The sequence below is a fragment of the Sabethes cyaneus genome, chromosome 1, assembly GCF_943734655.1.
Source record: "Sabethes cyaneus chromosome 1, idSabCyanKW18_F2, whole genome shotgun sequence".
Taxonomy (NCBI): domain Eukaryota; kingdom Metazoa; phylum Arthropoda; class Insecta; order Diptera; family Culicidae; genus Sabethes; species Sabethes cyaneus.
Window position 1 is genome coordinate 115,655,915 of NC_071353.1, and position 22,055 is coordinate 115,677,969.

Sequence of the window (22,055 nt, forward strand, 5' to 3'; positions counted from 1 at the left end):
CCGGAGTGTGTTACGTGGATTTAGTGTGTACTACGGTGGAAAAAGCCCCGTAATTGATGGGATTAATCGAGAGTGCGTGGATTAAAGTAGTACCGAAGAATAAGAAGATAATTACAACGAGATGAACAACGATTGACCCTATTTGCCCGGAAGCTCTAGAGTCGAAGAAAAGGAAGAAAAGTGCAAGGAGTTCTTGAAAAACAAAGCAGTGTGTTGATCGACCTGGAATATTTACTTGGAACACGAACTACACGAGAGGTGAATTCGCAGCGCAAGCACAAGACAGTGGCAGTCTTCATTGTTGGCCGTTCAAGATGATGGCCTCACCGAGTTTCATGACCCAATATCATAATCATCACCAGTGGAACAGTAGCAGTCAGACGCAGGTTAGTGTGGCAATTACTGTTCTTGTTCAGCTTGCTAGCTGGGCGACCATTTTCAGTTATAGAGAAAAACCAGGTGGTTCGGTTCGGTTTGGGGAAATATTTTTTGATTGTTTTACGATTTATTAGGGGCCCAATACTAAACGACTTAAGCCACAGGTAATCCTGTAGGAAAAGGTTCGTCACCAAAATGAAAGCCGTCCCTGCTGATCGTACCTGCGGCTGGTGACGACAAAATTGGGGTATACCTTAATGATACAGTTTTGCCGATTCGGGTTCAGGCTATTGTTTTAACAAAAGAATAGCCGTTGAAAATACGGGTAGTTTTTTTTTCCTTTTTGAAGCTGCTAATTTTCTAAAGAACATTCTTGAATGCTAATTGCAAATTAGGCACTTGTTAAGCATCAAGTATGGCGTCTCTTGGTTGCTGTTTCCAAGCAGACTGAGGTAGATAATGCTAAGGTAGAAAACAGAATTGTGACTATGTGCCGTTTTAGCACATGTCCTTCCCGATGTCGGTAACACCCGTTTTAGCAGCCAAACTTTCCGCTTTCAACAAAGCGAGTTGTATATGTATATGATATATTTTGGAAATATTTGTTGCAAATTTCATACAAACATAACTATTGAAAGACCCGCTTTTATTGTCATTTAAATATTCGGATGGAATATTTCATCTAAATGAAAGGAAACTTTTTTTCACGATCAAATTCCATTATTAATTGTATTCATGACAGATGCGTATAACGGCTACGGCATGGAAGCCTGCATCAGTGTCTGTTTTTGAACATTGACAAGAAACAAGAAAACAATTTCTCTCAGTTAACTTTTGTATTCTACTAAGACGCTCATAGAAGATTTAGTTAAGTATTTCTTGCTTAACGAAGAGACAATAAAAGTTTTTCTCTTTGTTTCGTCTTATGCATATTTTTGTTCGAACAACGCCTTAAAACCTACAAAAATGTTTTCGGTATTTGGAAACACTCTATTTTGATTATTTTCAATTAAAAATTAACCTTAACTTTAAGAGGCGAACCAGCTGCATGCTGAAAACCTCTCTAATGTAGAATAAAAAAAACCTTAACACTTATCTTCGTTATCTTATCTTATCATTGTAGTAGCAGGATACAAAATACAGTAAAAACATTAAAATTTATTATCAGAAAAGATAACTATTTCATCAAACTTATCAGTAAAGATAAATATTTCATCAAACTTAATGTAGTCCACCATAATTTTCATGGTTTTAAGAGATTCTGCCCTTTGTTAAATCGGCTGTTAAATATCTTAACAATAAAAATAGTAAACAGTAAATGTTATCGTCCTTTTAGGATATTTTTTTTAAGCGAAAAAGGGAAAAAATATTTAAAAAAGGCAGTAAATTTATGATGAAATATGGTCAGTTCCATTCCATAAACATTATGGCAAGAACAAATTATGGCTTACATGAGCCAGTACGTAGTACAGTAGGATTTCGAATTTGGCAACAAATGCGTGTCGTCTATGTTGCCAAAATCGAAGCCGTGCCAAAATCGAGACCCTTTTTCGATATGAACAAATTTAATGTAAATGCTTTAGAAGTTGACTAAATATCATTAATCACTGATTGCAACCATTTTATGTTAAAAAAGTTCGACAAGAGCTATCCGTCCGGTGCAAATAAGTTATTGACACCTAGCGGTATGACGTAGTCCTACGACAATAAAAATATTAATGTTCGAGACCGCATAATTTTTTTTCATAAACATACTCAGGGCATCATTTTTTCGATATTAAAAGCATGTATGCGGAAACGGATTGAAGCATATTTTTGGGAGGAAAATATCTTGTGTTGCCAAAAACGGATACTTTTGTTGCCAAAATCGAACCATGCCAAATTCGAAATCCAACTGTATGTCTCGTATTTTCAACACATGTTACTATGTATTTAATTTTAAGGTATCGTGAGAAACAAATAAGTTTAGTTTTAAACGTGTTTTATGTTGATTTCTGTTGTATATTTGCTTGTAGTATAATTTATCTGTAGATGTGTAATTAACTCTGTCATTGGGGTGATGTTTTACCTGTTGGCGTCAATAGTAATATAATAAAATAAGAAACAAATACACTCAAGTCGCTTTTTACGCGAAGGATACGTCCCGCGTAAATCAAAACCGCGTTAAAAAAACGCGTAAATTCCGAAATTTGCGTAAAAAACCGCGTAAATTCCGAAATTCGCGTAAAAATAGTCGCGTAAAAAGCGTATATGATAAAATTTGAATTTGTGACACATTTACAATAAATTTACTATAAATTTCCATGTCCACATCAAAAACTGTGGTAGATGTAGTGTTTCTACTGCAAAATTGAATGTAAATTTTTTGTCGGGCTACCATGTTACGATGTACCTATTGAGATTCAAGGTCGCGTCATTGATTTCTGGATTTTTTTGTTTTTATGCTCAAAATAATAATGTTAGAACACAATGATAAATTTTCGTAAACATGTATTTTGTTTTGAGCATAAATATTGCTTGTGAAATCCCAAAAATCTAAATCAGTGACGCGTATTTGAGCCTTAATTTTCATACCACTGATAACAGATTGACAGATGTACACTTCTGACACATGTTCACCCATGAATTGTTTGACACAGTTTGAGCCTACCAAATCGGCAACAGAAACTGATTAGTAGAAGATGTTAACCGTAAATTACTGGAAACTACTTGATATGAGATGAAATTTTCTGACTCAAAATCTGTGCTTATAAACAATCCAGCTTTTCAGGAGTCATAATGGCGGACTGCATAATCCGCGTTTGTAATATTTGAGCAGCTTTTTGGACATTCTGTATACATCGCACGTGTTTCCGCATGTTCACGGAAAAACTAAAGGAACGCGCGAAAAGGAAACATGCAATGTATTCAGAAAATGTCAAACATGCTGCTCAAATGTTACGAACATGGATCCTGCCGTCCGCCATTGTGGTTCGCAATAAATTGAATGAAGGGATTCTGAAATCTATTAATGGAATGTTTCATCAGCTCTTTCTTATGCGCTAATGCAGAAAACTCACTAATAACAACTTGCAACAACAATACTAACAATGCTTTAATTTATCTCGTCGAAGTCAAGAATCAAATCACATATTTTTGCAACGCATTGACCATTCTTTATTTCACTCGACTTGTTTCAAACGAGTTGTTTTGACCAATTGGTTTCAAACCAATTGGTTTTGCTGAATGAATGAAAAATATCATCCACTTTCGTTCGAAACCTAATCCGTTCGAAATACATAATAGGGTTGAAAATCAAAACAATTAAGTGTTTTAGGTAAAGCACCCATTGCAAATTAATAAATCTTTCTTCCTTTGCTTTAATTATCAGTCACAATCGTTGATGAAAGGCATTACACGATATCTTGAGGCATTTCATCCCAAATCTACTTCGCTATAACGTTGCTTGAAAGTATCCATTTGGTGCTCCCTAGTATGCCTAGCTTGTAACCCCATACATAGAAGTCGATATGATTCAAATCAGGCAATCTGGAAAATTGTTCTCACACCAAGCCTGCGAGCTTTCACCTGGCGAGACGATGCAGAATCTTGTTCGAAGTAGTATGGTGTACTCTTGTAGTATTTTTTAACGATGGAAAGCAATTTGTTCTTCAAAACATTTCCGATGTAATTGATTTGTGCTGATTTTATCACCAGATTCAAAGAACAGCAATGGAACCGTCAAGTTTTTGGAGAAACATCCCCACATCAACACCCTGGAAACATTTTGGAACCTTTGAACAGCCAGTTTGTCCCAGAAAGATGTGCGATCATCTTGTTGGTTGTGGTGATCCTGTAGGAGGGACATTGTTTTGTCCAGTAACAGAATTTTGCAATCACCGTGCCGCTTAAGCAGCTGCCGATACCATTCGACTTTTATAACCTTCTGCCACAGACAAACAGATGAGACACTCGCGTTAATTCCATCGTCCAATCAAAAACCACTTATTTTTCAAAAAAAGCACGTTTCGCAACATGGCCACACCATGTCGCACGAGTGTTGCTTCGAGTTTTCCGTATAAAACCATACAAATGTAAAAACCCTACCGCATGAAACCCTGCGAGTGCAAGCTACTCCGCAGCATGCATAACAGAGGGTGCTAGTGTGCAAGCAAAATTTGCAGGACGATGGTTTTTAAAGGGTTTTCGTCAGTGCTTCTGCTTTCCAGTTTAACCGTGCACCCGTTGTTTTTTGGTATGAAATCAATCGAAATCATTCTTTCAAAATATTCTTCATGGTTGACTGGGAAATTCTCAGTTGCTTGGCCATCTTACATTCATACTGATTAGTGTCCGATATCGGAACGAAAATTGAAGTCCGAGTTCCGGTCCGGTCCGGTTAAAAGGCGGCACGAACTTTGTTATTCCGACTATAAAGACTAATAATCCGGTCCGATTTGGCTCTGTTCAGGTTCCGAAACTGGAGAACAGAGCCAAATCGGACCGGAATAAAGTCGGAATAACAAAGTTCGTGCCGATTTTTACCGGACCGGACCGGAACCCGGACCTCAATTTTCGTTCCGATGTCGAACACTAATACTGATCAAGACTGGCTTCTGGTGTCCTTACAGTGCGTTTTCGGCCATGTTAGTACGAAAGATGAATCTTTCGTTTATTCCCAGTGGCATCAGCTTCTTTAAAATATCACACAGTCGAAAATTTTTCAAAAACAGACTTACCACAAGTTTCCGCTTTGCGTCCATGATTACCACGAGCGCGGCTCTTAACCTTCTGACGTGGTAGTCTACTGGACATCTAAACTTAATTTTATAAATCTTATTGAATCATGTAAATTCAGATTTTAATTATGTTAGAATTGAGAACATATGTTTCTTCCTAGGGAGTGAATGAATTTTTGTAAAGAACAACCTATTGGATGTAACAAATATAAAACCGCAGGTATAGGTCGGGAAGAAACTGCAAACTTCAGAATCAAACTACAATACGTAAAGCATTTTTTTGCTTTATCTGATTTCTGGTGTCTGACTACCTCCTCAGCCGCAGGAAACCAGGTTAAAGGTTAAACCAGAGGGGTGGTGTGGCTGTCTTTTGGTGATGGTATCTACTTACTGGTTGGTTCACCTTAAAACAACTGGAACTAAGCAAAAAGCGGTTAAATACATTCTCCTAGCTATAATTTAACTATGACTAGCTGTTATTTTTGTTATATAGTCGAATCGGTTACTCCAGAATTGCCGCCATCTTGCGCGTATGTTTAGTCCGCAGTATTTGGATATTTTCATCCCCCTGGGTAAAACCGAAAGTGTTTAATTTAACTTCGGATATTTTTCATTGATTACGGGCTAGAGTTAAGTTGACCAGATTATTTTTAGATGGTTACATGATCCGGGGATACTTGCGTGTTGCGCTTTTGACAGCTTTAACTCATTTGTTTGTTATTTGTTATGTTATATGTTATATGACAATTTGTAGTAAATGCCGTTTTAAGGAAGAGACGTTTATCTGTTGTTTAGTTGAGTTTGCCACTTGATTCTCGGGTTATTTATAAACAGTTTGATAGCAGTTCGGTCAAAACTGAGTGCTAATCTACCTGTGTCAAGTTAAGACTCATGTTGTAGTCATTGATTTTGTAGGTTTCAAAACAAAACAACAAAAAAAAAACAAACAATTCTGTTCATAAAAATGTATTCAAAATATTCGTTTTGGGTTTTTATTTTAAATTTTGGAATTTCGCAACACTGTTAAGAAATTTTGTTACTATATTTTACCATTGCATAGACTCACTGCTTCGTGGAAAAGTAATTTTGCTCTTGGTTTTACATGAGAAATTGGGGGTTGCTTGCTTCAAAACACTGTATCTTTGGATCGGCAAGGATACCGCGCGACGATGAGTGATTTTTACGTAAAAAAATCTGGGGAACACGATGGAGTTGGAATTCCTGAGATCAAATCGTATTCATTGAGAGAAAAATCAAAATTTACTTTTCAAACCGAGTTAAAAAATATTTGGCAGCACTGGTGTTAAAAATACTATTTTTTCTAATTTCTGGGGCAATTTTCTTCGATAATGTGAAAATAGTGTTTTTCTAAATCTAATATTTCCGGAGATATAAGCAAAAGAAAATAAGCGGATTTGACGAAAACAATGCTTTAGCTTATAAAAGGGAGGTTCCCATAAAGGGAGGTGTAGTGCAATCTGCACCAAACGTGGGATGTTTGCTTTTTGATCCAAAACAAACGATCTGACCGAATTTGGTAAAACTCCGAGATTACAAGTTTGTATTTTTTCTCGGCCACTTGACGTAGAATGACCCATATGTTTTTGCCAACAGAAATATTATTAGTAAAAATTGTTTATGAAAGTAAACGAAGATACTATTTAAACCTTCGCTCTCGATCAGCATTTCAAAATGGTCAATAAACCAAATGTAAACGAACGGAGCGAGCGTTTATTTTTCGACGCAATTATAGCAAAATACCGTTCTTGCTCGGTTTGTTTACATTTGGGTTATTAGATCTTTTCGAACGTCGGTCGAGTATTCATAAATTCTCCACCTCAACTAGATAAGAGTACATAAAGATGAGCAAGCTCATTGTATCTTCACTTTGTGGCAAACTTGAGTGCTTTGTGACCGTGTTGACACCTAAGTTCTATCGAAAATATTGTTCATTCAGATGTAATTGAGAATCCAATAACAGAATGAATAACAAGCAACATCTTCTCAAACACTTGCAAAAACTTATGACCCGATGAACTGATAAATGAATTCAAACTTATTCTATCGGTTCAAAGTTATCCGGCAACACCGAAGCTGATTTCTGGAATTTCAATAGCAGTTTTTATGCTCACAACAAAAGATATGTCCACGAAAATTGATCTTTGTGTTATGACGCACAATTTTCGTCAGCATATCTTTCCTAGAAATCAACGACTCGTGTTTGAACCTTAAAGTTTAAGCCTAATGTCGCGATAATCCTATCCTTAACCCTCTGACGGGCAACATTGTAAAAATGATGCAATCAAGCTAACACACTTAATGTTTTTTCTGCTGACCACATCAAAATAAAATGCCAAGAACTGAGCTGAATTCTCGGCAATCTTCTTGGTAAAAGTGACATTTACTGATCATTTCAGCAAATGCACATTAAATATACTGTGTACTGTATAATCGCTAAAATAAGCTGATGGATTCGGTAATTTTTAAACGAGACTCGGGCAATTCAAAACTACCGTGAACGCATCTAATCCTGCGCACCCCACATTTCAGTCAAAACTTCCGAATTCCTACAAATGTTTATCTTAATCACTTCTAGGAAAATTTGTGTGGATAAAGCTTTTCATTTGAGAATGCTATAGTAAAAAAACCTACCACGATTCGTTGAAGATTCAATTTATTTCGTGAGAATCGCTAGTCTGAATATTGCAGAAAAAACTACAAGGTATGCAGCCCTAAGGGTTGTACGAAAGGGTGACGTAGGACTATATCAGATCATCCGATCAAAGACTAATGTAAACTGCATTTCTGGCATATGTATGTTTATAAGAATCTGTGAGTCCCATTGTTTAAGTGAATATTTAAGAGAGAAGAGCGAAATATTCAGATTCTATTCTTCATTTAATGCAATGGTGGCTTTGAAAAAACGTGGACGGGGGTTCATAAGTACAATGCCTGCAACCTTTTAGACATATAAATTTAAATAAAGGTTGAAATGGTAATGAATTATCCTCCTACCACAGGGGTGAGGGGTCTCAAAGCATCATAAAATAAATAAATTCAAAATAAATTCATGCCTCCAAAAACCCCACACGCCAAATTTCGTGCCATTTGCTTGATTAGTTCTCGAGTTATGAAGAAATTTGTATTTCATTTGAATGGGATCTCCCCTTCTTAAAAAGAAAGCAAAGGTTCTAATCCACCATCATAGAACCCCCCCCCCCCCCACTGTTAAAGGACGGATGGGTCTCATTATACTATAGAAACAATTCCTATCTTATAAAACCCTCACTTGCCAAATTTGGTTTCATTTGCTTGATTAGTTCTAGAGTTATGAGGAAATTTGTATTTCATTTGTATGGGAGCTCCTCTTCTTAGAAGAAGAAGGGGTCTCAGTACAACATTGATAAACATCTTACCTCCAAAAACCCTCACAAGCCCATTTTTGTTCCTTTTGCTCGAATAGTTCTCGAGTTATGAGGAAATTTGAATATTATTTGTATGCCCCCCCCGCCCCTCCTAAAAAGGGGAGGGGTTTTAATTTACCATAGAAAAAAATCTTGCCTTCTGAAATCCATACAAACCCCAAATTTGGTTCCATTTGCTTGATTAGTTTTAGAGTTTTAAGGAAATATGTATTTCATTTGTTCGCTCACCCATCATTCTCATATGACAACTAGATTCTGTGCTTATCTGTTTGTACAAAGCGAACGAAAAACATTTTTCCGCTGCAGAATGAGAGTTGATAATACCTCATTGCATTTTTCCCTGAAAAACATTTATCCTCTCACTCAGTGAACCATGAAAAATATAAATCGCAGGTGGAATTGGCGCGAAACTCTAATGCTTTACTAGGTATATAATGAAACCCATGGTGATACACAAATACATAAATTCGGTTGTTTTATATGTCTCTCTTGTTGGCTGGTTGCTTGGTAAATTCAATAGTAACCTGTGTATTTTCGTCTCCGAAAAACGGCTGATACTGCTTTATCCTCTCGCAACAAAGAGAGGATAAACTCGTGTTACGAAAAATAAAAAATAAACAAATCATGATCGCGTGTTTCTAGGGATAAAGGAAAATATGAATAACCTGCGCTCACGAGCGACAATACATATGTATAAAACATTCTCGTTTCTCTTTTGCAAGATTATAAGTCGTAGTAGGCAAAATTCATTGAATATCGCACATTTGAAACGATAACTTGAATGCCTGCTCAGTAGTGTTCCAACGAATAAAGCTTTGTCCCTTCTCGAAGACTACCCGAGCAGGAGCGAAGAGCAAAATAATATAAAAAAACAATATCAAACTGTGTTATAATGCTATATTTTGTATTTGAATAGATATGGAGATACATTGATAACACATTTTGTTATTAAGTAGATATTTAAAACAGTGGCACCGAAGATGAGTTCAATAACTGATTTTGTTATCATATCTTATGATAACCTTAAAATGACATTCGATATATATCATAAAATTTTATATTATTGATTAAAGAGATTTTTAGATTATTAATATTTTATGAAATGATTTTTTAATATCTCATATACTACTGCATTTGTTCTTCAATACCTTAATAATACTAAAATATGTTATTGGAAATTCTGAATATAGTCATGTTATTGCTTTGTTATTCAAATAACACAAGTAGATATTCTTTTGGCCTTAAAGGAGTAAAATTTGGATATTATTTTTGACGTAGGACTACGTCTTACGGCAAGTTTTGAGATAGGGTGTCATTCCAAAAAATCGAAAAATGCGAGCGTCACGAAAAATGAAAGGTTTTGAGCGCCAATAGCTCAGCGGTTTTCCTATCGATTTTCAATATTCTTACACCAATCGATCGGAAAATCTTCTTAGAATTGACCCAAATGAAAAAAAGTATGGATTCTTGATGTTGAACTATTGAAAAATTGAAAATAATGAACCTATGTTTTACCAGAATTCTCGCTTCGTGATTGGTTGAAAGATTCTTTGCGATGATCTAAACCTATACCAATTTGATATCTGTGCTTGGGAAGTAAGCCAAAACAAGTGACCAAGTTTCCTCATTTCAACAAGATTTCTTAACACCGCGGTTAAACCTAGACAATTTTGATGTCCTTGCTTGGGAAGTACGCCAGAAAGAGTGACAAAGCCCCCTCGTGCCAACAGATTTCTTACGAACGCGATTAAACGTAGTCCAATTTGATGTCTGTGTTAGGGAAGTGTGCCAGAAAAAATGACACAAGTCTGCTGTCCCAACAGATCGCAAATTCTTTACTGCGAGACGATTAAACCTCGGCAAATTTGATATCTGTGTTGGAAAAATGTGCTACAGCTGTAGTGTTCGGTTATAATACGACTCTGTATGAAGGTGAAATTAGTCATCATTGATTCTGCCAATTTCAAAAGCAGTTTTTTTGTTTGAAATAAAAATTCGGTTCATGAAAATATATTCCCTGTGTTCAGATTGGCAACAAGAATGCAGTATATACATTTTTATAAACACAATCCCGCTCAACGTGGGGAACCATGGGTAATAAAAACAATCTTTAATTTCAGTAAGGTAGCAGTAAAGCAATAGTTTGTGTTCTTGATTTTGTTAAATTGTTTTCAAATGCACAATCTTTTGAGAATTGAACGTATGCAATGTTACTGCTTTGATAAATGTTACTTACAACGCATGTAGCATGTATATATGTTGCATATAGCATGTATACATGCAAAATCGAATGATTACAAGCATGAATACATGCCACTATCACTACAAAGAGACTTACGTAGTCCTGCGTCACGTATATATGCGGTCGTGTCTTGTACACAACCCCTCTGATTTTTTTTGTTATTTTACCAACTATGTCAGCCAAAACAAGACCAAATTTTGATATGAGTTATTCCATTTCCATAACACATTTTGATATTATTTTGCTTTTCGCTCCTGCTCGGGTAGCACAAACATGTGGAAATGCAAAGTTAAAGCTTAAGGTGCTGGATGGGCTTGTCTATGATGGGGCTTCGTCTACGAGCCATCCCTTGAGACTGGATGTGTAGTATGGAGTCCCTAGATATGAGGTGAGATATTGATCATGGTCCTGAAAAGCTTGATTCGGTGTATCTCCACGGCTATAAAAACTATCAAAAAATCTGCCAAACATTCTACACCTTCAAGACCCTGCATGACTTCACGTAGCTTTATGTGGAATATCTCGGAGATTCCACGAAATTCTCGACGAAATTCCAAACGGTAGACTCCTCCTTCTATATCTTCCGCATGACGTCCAAAACGTAGTAAGTAGACTGCTCTTTTGATCCGAAAAAAAAAACTGTCAGAAGCCGTTTTTAACATCTATTGTTTATTGTTTACTTGTGGAATTGGATCGAGCCAAATACGAAAAGCCTCACCCGATGAAGATCGTTTAACCAGTAAAAGCAGACCAGTAGACCCAGTCAGTATACCGTTGTTCTATTCGATGATACCTTCCGCTTCTAATATGCAGGACCGGCGCTAGCTAATTTGTCGCTTCACGCAAATCATAAAAATGGCGCCCTCACCATTTAATTGTAGAAAGCCCATAACCACGAAACGAATAGTAAAATTAGGACAATCCATTGAGTCCTTAGTATTTGTCAAAATATGTTTAAAATTTTTGCAGCTATTCTACAGATTTTGATGCAAAAGATTATTTGTTATGCTTCCAATAACACAGAGAAAACTGAAAACATGTTGATGCTTCTTTAACTGTTCGAAGCTAAATTTGAAGCATTCAATATACAAAAGCTAATTTCTAAAGACAGAGTTAGAGCCTTCTACTTTTAATTTCAGAGTAGAATCGCTTCGTCGTCTGCTTTATGTGAAAAAAGGTTCTTTTTGTTGCAGGAGCGGATTTAATCCTCGAAAATGAACAACGCATCAAATTCACAGTTAACCGCCATTTCATTAGAATTATTTACGGTTTCTTTAAACCCATTATCAGTGTTCGCTCAGAACAAAATAAAGCACTTTATTTAGTGTTGCTTTAAACTAAAATATCGATATTAACCAATTAATATTTAAATTTCTGGTAAAAAAAATTTTGGTTCTTTTCCTTACTTACAAATTAGTGCGCTTCGGTCAAATTAAGATGTACGTATCAAACTTAATCAATCTCCTAATTCGATCAGCCCAAGATAAGCTAAGAATAAATAATTTTGACTGTATATAAATGCACCTTTACCAACCTTAGATAAGCAAATACATTTTAATAATCGATAAATTCCAAAATTCGTTATTTATAATAACTTTACATGTGTTCTACACAATTGCTTCGTTTACGGTATCAATCATAAATTGAGTATGACAGCTATGTTTCGCCAGTTCGATGAGTTATCGGAGTTTGTTTCACTTTGCCTGGCCGGGTTGCCGATAGCAGCGGTTCTGCAGCAACAATCAGAATGATAAATCTTCAAAAACAATAAACTGCTGTTCAGTATTCCTGTTGCTTCAAAAACATCATAAACATCGTCCTCATCTTCCCTGCTTCATCGAAAGATGAATCGCAACAAGGCGAAGTACAAACGGAAAGTGGAGAATGGTGTAGGGGTATGAACCTTGAGCTGCAGCCACTACTTGGAGAGATTCTCATATCGACATCTGGCGAAAGTCAAGAAACTATAGTGGATCGGTCACGCCGCAAGAATGCCGGACGACTGTGCAGTGAGATCCGTTCTCTTCAAGAGCCCCGCCAGCACTAAGAATAGAGGGACCCAACCCGCTAGATGGATTGACCAGGTTGAAGCTGACTTGCGTGTGCCGAGACGGTCAACGAATTGGCGGCGAATAGCCCAGGACTGAGTACAGTGGAGAGTAACACTATATACAGCACGAGCCATCCCGGCTCTAAATATGATACTAAAGGAGGAAAACTTTATATTAATCACTTATTTAGCGAAGCCTCGGATATAACTGTCTTTAGACATTACCCTTCTTTATCGACAGCTCTGTCAGCCGGCTATTAGAGTATTACAGGATAATTACCGCGCTAGTGTAACGATCCTACTGACTCTAGCAGCACCACCCAGCCGAGATTCGAACATACGACGACTGGTTTGTTAGACCAGCATCGAACCTCGAAGCTACCTGGGCAGTACATATTTAATACTCCAGTTTTTTAATATAGCCAAAATGGCACCCCCTTGAAGTGGCGCTCCAAGCAGCTGCTTATTTTGCTTAAGGGAAGCGCTGGCCATGCTAATATGTTTAGTTCCTCATGGAGTTTCTTCCTAATCGATATAAGGATTCTACGGGGAGGCTGAATCTGCGCAGTAACCTCCGGATCAATTTCTAGCGACACTTCCTTCACACTTGTATCCTTGTACAAATTCCTCGTATTTTTTCACAATCGCTTGAGCGTTAATACGAATCGATGTACATTTAGAGGATCGTGATGTGTTTTAGAGCACTTGTGTGAAACTGATTTGCAGAGTTTTACTACCTAATCCCAATACTTCATGTAACGTTAGCCGACAAAAGCGGACAAAGCAGATAATGGTCAACGTCGAAAACATGAAGTACTTACATGAATTTTATATTATTATTTATGCTGGCAGCGAATTTCCACTTCACCAATAACGGGAATCGCACCACTCGAGTTGAACATCCCTTCGTAAACTTTTTCCGCAGACGGGGCAATCTATTCGACGTCACCACTTTGTACGTCACGGTTTCACCAAAACTCTCAATTTAGCCACATAAATCGTTTACGGATTCAGTTTCTTATTTAGCTGAAAGAAACTCTATCATTAGATTCTAGTCTAGATTTATTGCGTTTTAGTCTTTCTAACTTAGGTTTGTTCGAACTTCGAATCCGAGAACTGAATAAAAACAAATTTTTCGGAAGAATAAACATGTTCGGGTTGTCAGTGACAGCTCTACCTGACTACTATAACCTGAATGAAAAAAAGACAAACGTTTTGACAGCAGTTAGATTGGAATTAGGGCAGACATAGGTAATCCTAAGCAAGAACAATATTCTGTTTTGCTGCTTAAGCAGCCGCTGGAACTGTTCTTCCTGTAACTGTAGAACAAAAACTACCACCAGGGAAATCTGTTTATACACGAAAGTGCTCGAATTTTTCTGCGCAGAGCACTAACACAGCAATAAGTGAAGCGGTTTTAGTTGAATTGCCCTTTTACTTAAACCATGTACGTTTATTTTCTACACGCGTCGCTAATTCAGTTCATCTACCACGGGTTACACGTTTAATCACTTTGAATCACTAGAATCTACCCAGCGATCGATTTTGGGTGCTGGAGATGCTAGAGATAGGTATATTACACACTAACTATATTGCCAAAGCAATGTTTTAGGCAATGTTATCTAGTTAACTTAACTGTCAATTGTGTTTGACGTTTGATCACTTTTTAGTGAGAACACAATAAAAATACGGGAATCCATGATAAATATACCTGTAATTCCCACTGAGGTTAAATCAGAATGCTTCGTGCGAGTGTTACCTATAACGATCAGATCGAGGTGCAATTCCGGGCGAATAATTAGCCTCTATAAATTATAGCATCGTGGATAACCAATTAACAATACAAGCCATTTCCTTTTCCCAGCAGCAAAGGGTTAATTTAGAAGTACCAAAAGAGCTGTTTTATCGTTGTTTTAGTAGCTGTCTAGAAGAAATAAAGAAAAATAATTACCATCACTTCCATCAATGCTTTTCAGAACACATTGTTTTCGAATCATGCCTTCAGGCAGTTTTTCTAGTCTCAAGTTAATATCTCGTGGAATGCTCCAATAGTTTTCTAATCAGAAGCTTTGTGTCTTCTAATTTACTTATCAAAGTAAGCTAATGATTATCATAAATTTACATAAAACTTAGCTCGAAAGAATAGGATGGAAAAACATTATTTTACCTATAGAACATGAGGAGTTTTTGAGGCAAAAGAAGTTGCTGCCCACACTCAGATTACCCGTTTATTTGTATTTATTAAATGGGAAAAGTTTTAGGAGAGGTTTAGTCCATCCCCCCCCACCCCTGGAAAAATCGACATAGTTTTTTAAATTTTGACAAAAAACTATAGTTTGATAACTAGGTATAGGTAATAAAAACTTGAGAGTAATTTTTATTTGCATCGCTGTTAGTATTAGATCCCATGCATTAATGTGCATTTAATTTTAATATGCCGACGAAATAAAACGATCGAAAAATGCCGGGGCTTGAGACCACCCCACCTATGCTCTAGAAATGAGCGCTAGTTCCACCGGTTTTTGATCACTACCATTCTGGTTAAAATTTAGAAAAAAAGTGGCAAAGCTAAATACAATTTGATCAGAATTGATCGGAACGTAGAACCGAGGCGAATATTTTTATGGAGGAATGAAAACCTATAGCGTTCCAATAGTTGTGATAGCACCTATAGTTGCATTGGTATTGTTGCCAGCTTTAGCTTTATTTATAGGCTAACCGACGCGCAAGGTGTCGACTTGATGTTATTTGTTATTTGTTTACCGCGCGCGATGAAGGAGTACCGCAACGTCGTAGTAAAGTTGTTTGCGAGAGGTGAGCGACCCGGCGACATATTTCAGCAGTTGAAATCCTACGGGGTGAAGCGGAATTTTATCTATAACACCATCCATCGGTACCGGGAGACGGGCTCGGCCAATGCGTCCATGCGGACGCATTCGGCGAGGACGCCAGCAGCCATCAAGGTGGTGAGGGAGCGATTTTTTTCAGCACAGAAACTTTACAGTACTATCACTTCGAAGGTTTAATTACAAATAAGAGTTATCGATTTACTTGAAATGAATCGAAGAATTTTCAAAATCAAAACGAGACAAACAGACATAACACTCGCTGTCCCATTTATGGGCACGCTGTAACTTTCATTTCAAATTAAGTGTTATAAGCGTTAAGTGGCTGGCAAAGTCTCCGTATTCGTTATAGTGGCGCTTTTTAACGAAACGAGGGAAGGGTCACTTGTTTGTTCGACGGATGCTCCTGTTGTAAGTTGTTATTTGGGAACGTCGTTCACAGATGGTGTTAGTTGATTATTGCGTGACGATATTTTTTGTGGGATTTTCTGCAAACCCGTAATGCAGTGATTAACATAGCAGCTAAACAAGTGAAGTTGTTCAGTGAAGAACTTGGCCTGTGCCAAAAGACTAAAGTAAACCTGGAGCTGAAAGAACAGTGCAAACCAGTTTTCCGCTTGAAATGTCCTATGTCGTATGCAATGCCATAGGATGCCGTGAATCAAGAGCTCGACCGTCTTGAGAAATTGAAAATCATTTCGCCGGTGGATTATTCGATAGTAGTAGTACGCAATTGCATGCAATTGCCTTAAGACACACGGTTCGATTAGTATTCAGCCAGATTGATCCCTCGGACGCTTTCCTGCAGGTGGAAATTGAAGAAGTAAACCGTGGTCTGTCAACGGCAAACACTCACCGGAGACTGTACCACTACAATCCCCTTCCTCTAGGTGTCAAGATTGCTTCAGGTGCATTCTAGTAGCTCATCGACACGGTGCTCACCGGTCTCAAGAGAACATCCGGTTATTTGGACGACGTAACGAATACGAAGTACGACCATAATCTAAAAGCTCACTAAGTTATCGCCTAATCTAGCGTCAGACCTGCTCTTATCCCAATAAAATCCGTAGTTGTAACAGCTGTTGCTGCATCTACTGACCTCGGAGTAACCATCAGCTATCGTTATCCAGATGGTTCCATGAAAGTGGTCTAGCACACTTTAGGAGCACTCACCAAGAAGAACAGAACTACAGTCAGCAGAATCGTGGAAGTCTGACCATTATAATAATTGCCGTCAATAAGTTCCACAAAATACTGTTTGGTCGGCACTTCCGTCTGTAAACTGCAAACACAGTCCACTGCTGTGAATCTTCGGATCCAAGAGGGGCATTCCCATCTACACTGTTAGCAGACTTCAACGATTTGCCATGACCCTACTGCTGACAGACTTCGAGATCGAGTACTTGGTGACCAACAAGTTCGGCAACGCTGATGTCATGTCACGTCTCATCGATCAGCATGCGAAGTCAGAGGAAGACTACGTCATCGTTAGCATCCGTTTTAAAGATGATATCAGGTCTGTGGTCTGATGTCCAGTTAACAATCTTTCTCTCAGTTTCAGAGTACAAGGAACGCAACCCGATCAGCAGCGATTCCAAGCTATTTAGGTGGGAGCCTAGTGAGCGGATGCGTACTATTCATTCTTCCATCCTAGTTCCGCAAGCAGTGCCTGAAACTACTGCACCTTGGACATCCTGCCATCCACAGGATGTAGACACTCTGCAGAAGCTATATGTACTGACCTTCGCTCGACGAAGAAGTACAAGTCAACAAGACTTTCTCGTATTTTGCGTCCGCCGCGGGATTTTCTCCTGATTTGAATTCCATCTTGTGGCCCAAAGCATCTGGTCCGTGGCAACGAGTGCAAGTCAATTTCGCCCACCCAGTCGAAGGCGAATATTATCTTATCACCTGCGATAGTTTCTCCTAGTGGCCTGAAGTGGTACAAGCTCGACGTATCACTGCTCGGACTACCATCAGAATTCTACGTAGACTATTCGTTCGTCTTGGGATGACCGAAATCTTGGTATCGGACAATGGCACACAGTTCACCAGCACTCACTTCGCCGATTTCTGTGTGGCAAATGGAATTGCACGCGTACGAACGCACGGTCAAGAAAATTCGAGAGCGGAGCGGAGACGTCGAAAAAGCTTTGGAATTATACTTCCTGCTGACTTACCGCCGGTAAGTTACCGGGGCACGCCAAACCATTGCGCTCCCTGCCGGAAAGCAATTCGCTACCTAAAGTTATGTTTGGTCATCCAAACGTACCACGAGTTGCTTCGTTCGCCAGCAATGCGCAAGCCGGAACCAAAAAAGTCAATCCGAAAAAAAAACAGTCAAAGTTCTTCAGTAAAAACGATCAAGCCTAGGCATGGTCTACACACGAAACAGTTGGAAATAGGCATCTGGAGTCGCCTGAGAGTGCCTGAGAGACGTCATGTAGAATGTGTAGATTGAGGACCACCGAATGCCACGTTCGCACATCAATCAGTACCAAGCCAGCTGCTCTTGGATGTTCTACTTGATGCCGGGAACTTACCAGAACCCTGGCCTCCCTGGTTTCCGACGACTCTCTTTTTGTACGGGTTGTTGATACTTTCAGAGGAGAACTTGCCCACATTTCCGAAGGCTCCAAGAGTCTCCAAGATTCCGATGACGTAAGAGATGCCAACTCAGCGTTTTCGAAGGTTTTTGGCCTTCTTCCATGTGGACGCTGGACGATCGGTCTCCTATGTTCCCAGAAAACGCCAGAGTCATGTTACGAAAAGTTTGGACGCAACTAACTCATCGATGTCCTAATCGACCAATATTTTAGCATTAGTCGATTCCCCGAATTTGCTATTTCGCAACACAAAATATTTCCTAGTCGTATTTTTCAAATCTTACCTGAAATAGAAGGGAATGGACTTTTAAAAACAATATTGCCGATTGGTCAACGTCATCAATGCTTGTAGTTCATGGTTTTATGAAAAAATAAAAATCCACAGAGACGACGCTATCGACAGATCTCGCGATTCCGTCGAGCGCTATCGTCCATAATGAAGAAGGTGATGATTAATAGCTGTTAATAATTTGCATGTAATTAGTAAAGGCTGCCTGCGTTATGTTGTTGTGTCAGGTACTTTTCGACAGGCAAGCGCAACCGGTTTCGTTCAATGAAAATAAAAAAACTCTAGATTTAGTTCACTTAGTGTTCGAAGGTGTTCAGACATACGTTCACGATACACTGCCAGGGCAGTCACACTGTCTACTGTCAAGTAAGGTTAAACAAAGCGCACGGTATCGTAAATGCCAAATGATCTACCCTTGTCATGTTGAATTGAGTAAATTTGCAAATGTAAACATGTTAGCGATGATCTTTGTTCGCGGTTGTTGTCGTAAAGCATTCCGATTTAATTGAATTTCATAATTTATGGCGAATTTAAATTTATTAACCTCGGATCGTGTTAATTCGAACCTGAAATTTATGAGCAATATATTAGGTATGAAAAATCGACCCGTAAACTCTAATGTTTTAGCATATTATAGAGTGTTGCACGGGTGAAGCTAACCTCACTTCTTTGACGTTGATCGGTGGTTTATTTACGTTGACTTAGAAGATGAATTAAAATGATCAAAGTGAATATTGTGGCCCTATGACACTAATACACTCTCACGTTTAATTTGACTGCACCGTCAAACTGATGGGCCTCTCGACTCTGGGCCCCTCAAACAGCAATGGCTGTTCTATAGAATTTCTATGATGTGATTTCGGAATATTGTTAACAGTGGATCGGAAAAGTACAGAAAACTGTCGTTCTCCTTTGTTTGAAAAGGAACCTTACCGGATAAAACGCTGTTTTATTCGTTTTACTAAAATTTATGTAAATCGCGCTCGTAAAACTCGACCAACAGGTAGTAAACAAATCATTGATAAATGCCAAATGGGTTAATCGCGTTCGTTCGAGACGTCAGCATGCAAACAACTATAGACGGTTTGAAACCCCGTTTTAAAGTGAGCACTTTCGGGCCAACTGAGCTGAATTCTGTGTTCATTTACGAACGCGTCAGCATTAAACTCGTGCTAAACTGGATGAATTCATTACTTTTCCGAAATACGAGAAAATGCTGTAAAACTAGCAAAGTCTTGTGGGAAGGGGCTTAAAAACAAACAGGGAATTCTTAGGAAAAACCAATACGTTTAGTAGAATAAAACACCAAACAATCAGCTATATTTAAACAGTTGTCTTTTCATTTCCATTTACTTCCAGTTATCGCCCCTTAACATCCTGCCGTATCAGTACCCACCGCAGCCATCCTCGGTCAGTAGCCTCGGCTCGGTAGCGTCGCTCGGTTCGGCGGGCTTGTCGCCGACCCAGTCGGTTGCGTCCTCGAACGGCGGGGGCGGTGGAGGCGGTGCCGGCGGTGGAGGCACTAGCACGGCCAGCAGCAGTTTTAGCACCACTGGTGGAGGCGGCTCGAACGCCGCCAGTCCTGACGTGACCAGTGCGGCCGCAGCGGCTGCCGTAGCCGCCACAACGGCGTACGGTTTCGGTGCAATGGTACAGCAAAGCCCGGCTACGGCCGCGGCTCTCGAAATGACGGCAAGGTTGGTCCCGGAGCGCAGTGCCAATTTCGAAATCGAATTTCTAATAAAATAAATTTTTATTCTCTATTTTCCTTAGAACCCAGCAAATGCATTACCCATCCTACCAGTATCCGGCGGCCAGCTACTACAATAACATGGCCAGCAATCCCTGGTTCGCTCAGGAACCCATGTACCAAGGCTGGCACGGCGAAGCCTATGGGCTGAAACTGGAGGATTACTCACACCAGACACAGGCGCAACGCCGGTGCGCTCGCTGTACCTGTCCGAATTGTATCAACGAATTGTCCGGCCTGCCCCCGGTTGTGGGCCCCGATGAGAAAGGAAAAAGACAACACATTTGTCACATCCCGGGTTGCGAAAAAATCTACGGAAAAACCAGCCACTTGAAAGCCCATCTGCGATGGCACACCGGCGAGCGACCGTTCTCTTGCAAGTGGTTGTTCTGCGGTAAGCGATTCACCCGTTCCGATGAACTGCAGCGGCACTTCCGAACCCATACCGGCGAGAAACGGTTCACGTGTAGTATTTGTAACAAAAAATTCATGCGCAGTGATCATCTAGCAAAGCACGTGAAGACCCACGAAAACAAGGCGAAAAAAATCGCGAAAAAGAGCGAAAAAGCGGAGGAGGCAAAACTGAAAAAGGACGACCGCATTGGTAAAACCGAAGGAAACATCAAAAGGCAACTGGAGGTGGCGGAGAAACCGGGCCAGCTCACAGTCACGATGAAAACAAAAAAGCAAAAAGGTGTCACTGAACAGCAGGAAGATATTAACGCAAACATTCGGATGCCGCAAATTAAGCAGGAGAAAGGATATGAGAGTGCGGGGAAAACAATGTTTTCGGGTGTGGGCGATTATGGACATAGTGGGGGTGGCTATCAGTCGGCAGCCGTTAACTATCCCCATCATCCATCATCGTACTTCCAGAGTCCATTTTTGCAGGACGCCGGTGTTTCTGGCAAAAACCTGTTCTCTTACTGTGAGAGCAGCTTCCAAAGCCGTGGTAATTTGTTCTCTACCTCACACGCAAGCAGCAGCCTAGATTCGTTAGAACGAAGAATTGGGGGTAATAACAACAACAACAACAATAACAACAACGGTAGTGAAGTTAGCAATAGTTTAGTAAAGCTAGAAGAGTACACGAATAGTCACAGCCTACTGAACAACGACAACAGCGGCGGCCATCAGCAGCGGAGTTCCAACTCCGCCATCAGCAATCTACTACCTCATTCGCAAGCTCAAGTGTATCACATCAACTCGGATTTGGCTTCCAACTATGCGGCAGCCTATTCGAACGTGAAACTAGGAGCAGCCTACCACCACCATCATCCTCATCATCCGCATCACCAGCATCAACATCAGCACGCTGGCAGCACTGCTGCTAGCAACTACGACAGCAGTGCTAATGTCAACGAATCGAATAACAACAACGGTACCCCACCGGTATCGGCATCGACGATTCCGTCGGCTGCTACTTCGGCGTACAATATGATGATGAACAATTACACAATCCATCACCATCATCATCATCACCATCAACAACACGGTCAACAGCAGCAACAGCACCAGCAACAGGAGATTGAACTCTTCAAATAACCGCACAGCGCAGCCATCCCGTACGGTCTACTACTGCTACTACTACTAGTGTCGCAGCCATTGTTTTCGACTCTGTGCTGCACCTTTGTAGTCATTCTGGTGCAATCTGTCAAAAATGGTGAGATTTTTATGACGTTCCTTTTGTCTGCTTGGAGCGGGGTCGGTCCGATCCTCGCCCGGCAGCTTGCTGTTGTTTTCCTGTACGC

The 22,055-nt window shown here is 39.5% G+C and overlaps 1 protein-coding gene across 1 annotated transcript; it reads left to right on the forward strand.

Annotated features, from left to right (window-relative positions):
- The first annotated feature begins 314 nt into the window (after nt 1-314).
- Nucleotides 315-21,849, forward strand: LOC128732698 (transcription factor btd). Its single transcript, XM_053825998.1, has 3 exons — nt 315-386; nt 19,914-20,251; nt 20,328-21,849. The coding sequence occupies exons 1-3, from the start codon at nt 315-317 to the stop codon at nt 21,847-21,849; spliced, it is 1,932 nt and encodes a 643-aa protein (XP_053681973.1).
- Nucleotides 21,850-22,055: the final 206 nt, after the last annotated feature.

Bases quoted from the DNA above. Each gene is read 5' to 3' on its own strand.
- LOC128732698 (XM_053825998.1), top strand. From the start codon at position 315: ATGATGGCCTCACCGAGTTTCATGACCCAATATCATAATCATCACCAG. The intron at 387-19,913 runs GTTAGTGTGGCA...ATTTACTTCCAG, and splicing joins ACAGTAGCAGTCAGACGCAG to TTATCGCCCCTTAACATCCT. The intron at 20,252-20,327 runs GTTGGTCCCGGA...TATTTTCCTTAG, and splicing joins GCTCTCGAAATGACGGCAAG to AACCCAGCAAATGCATTACC.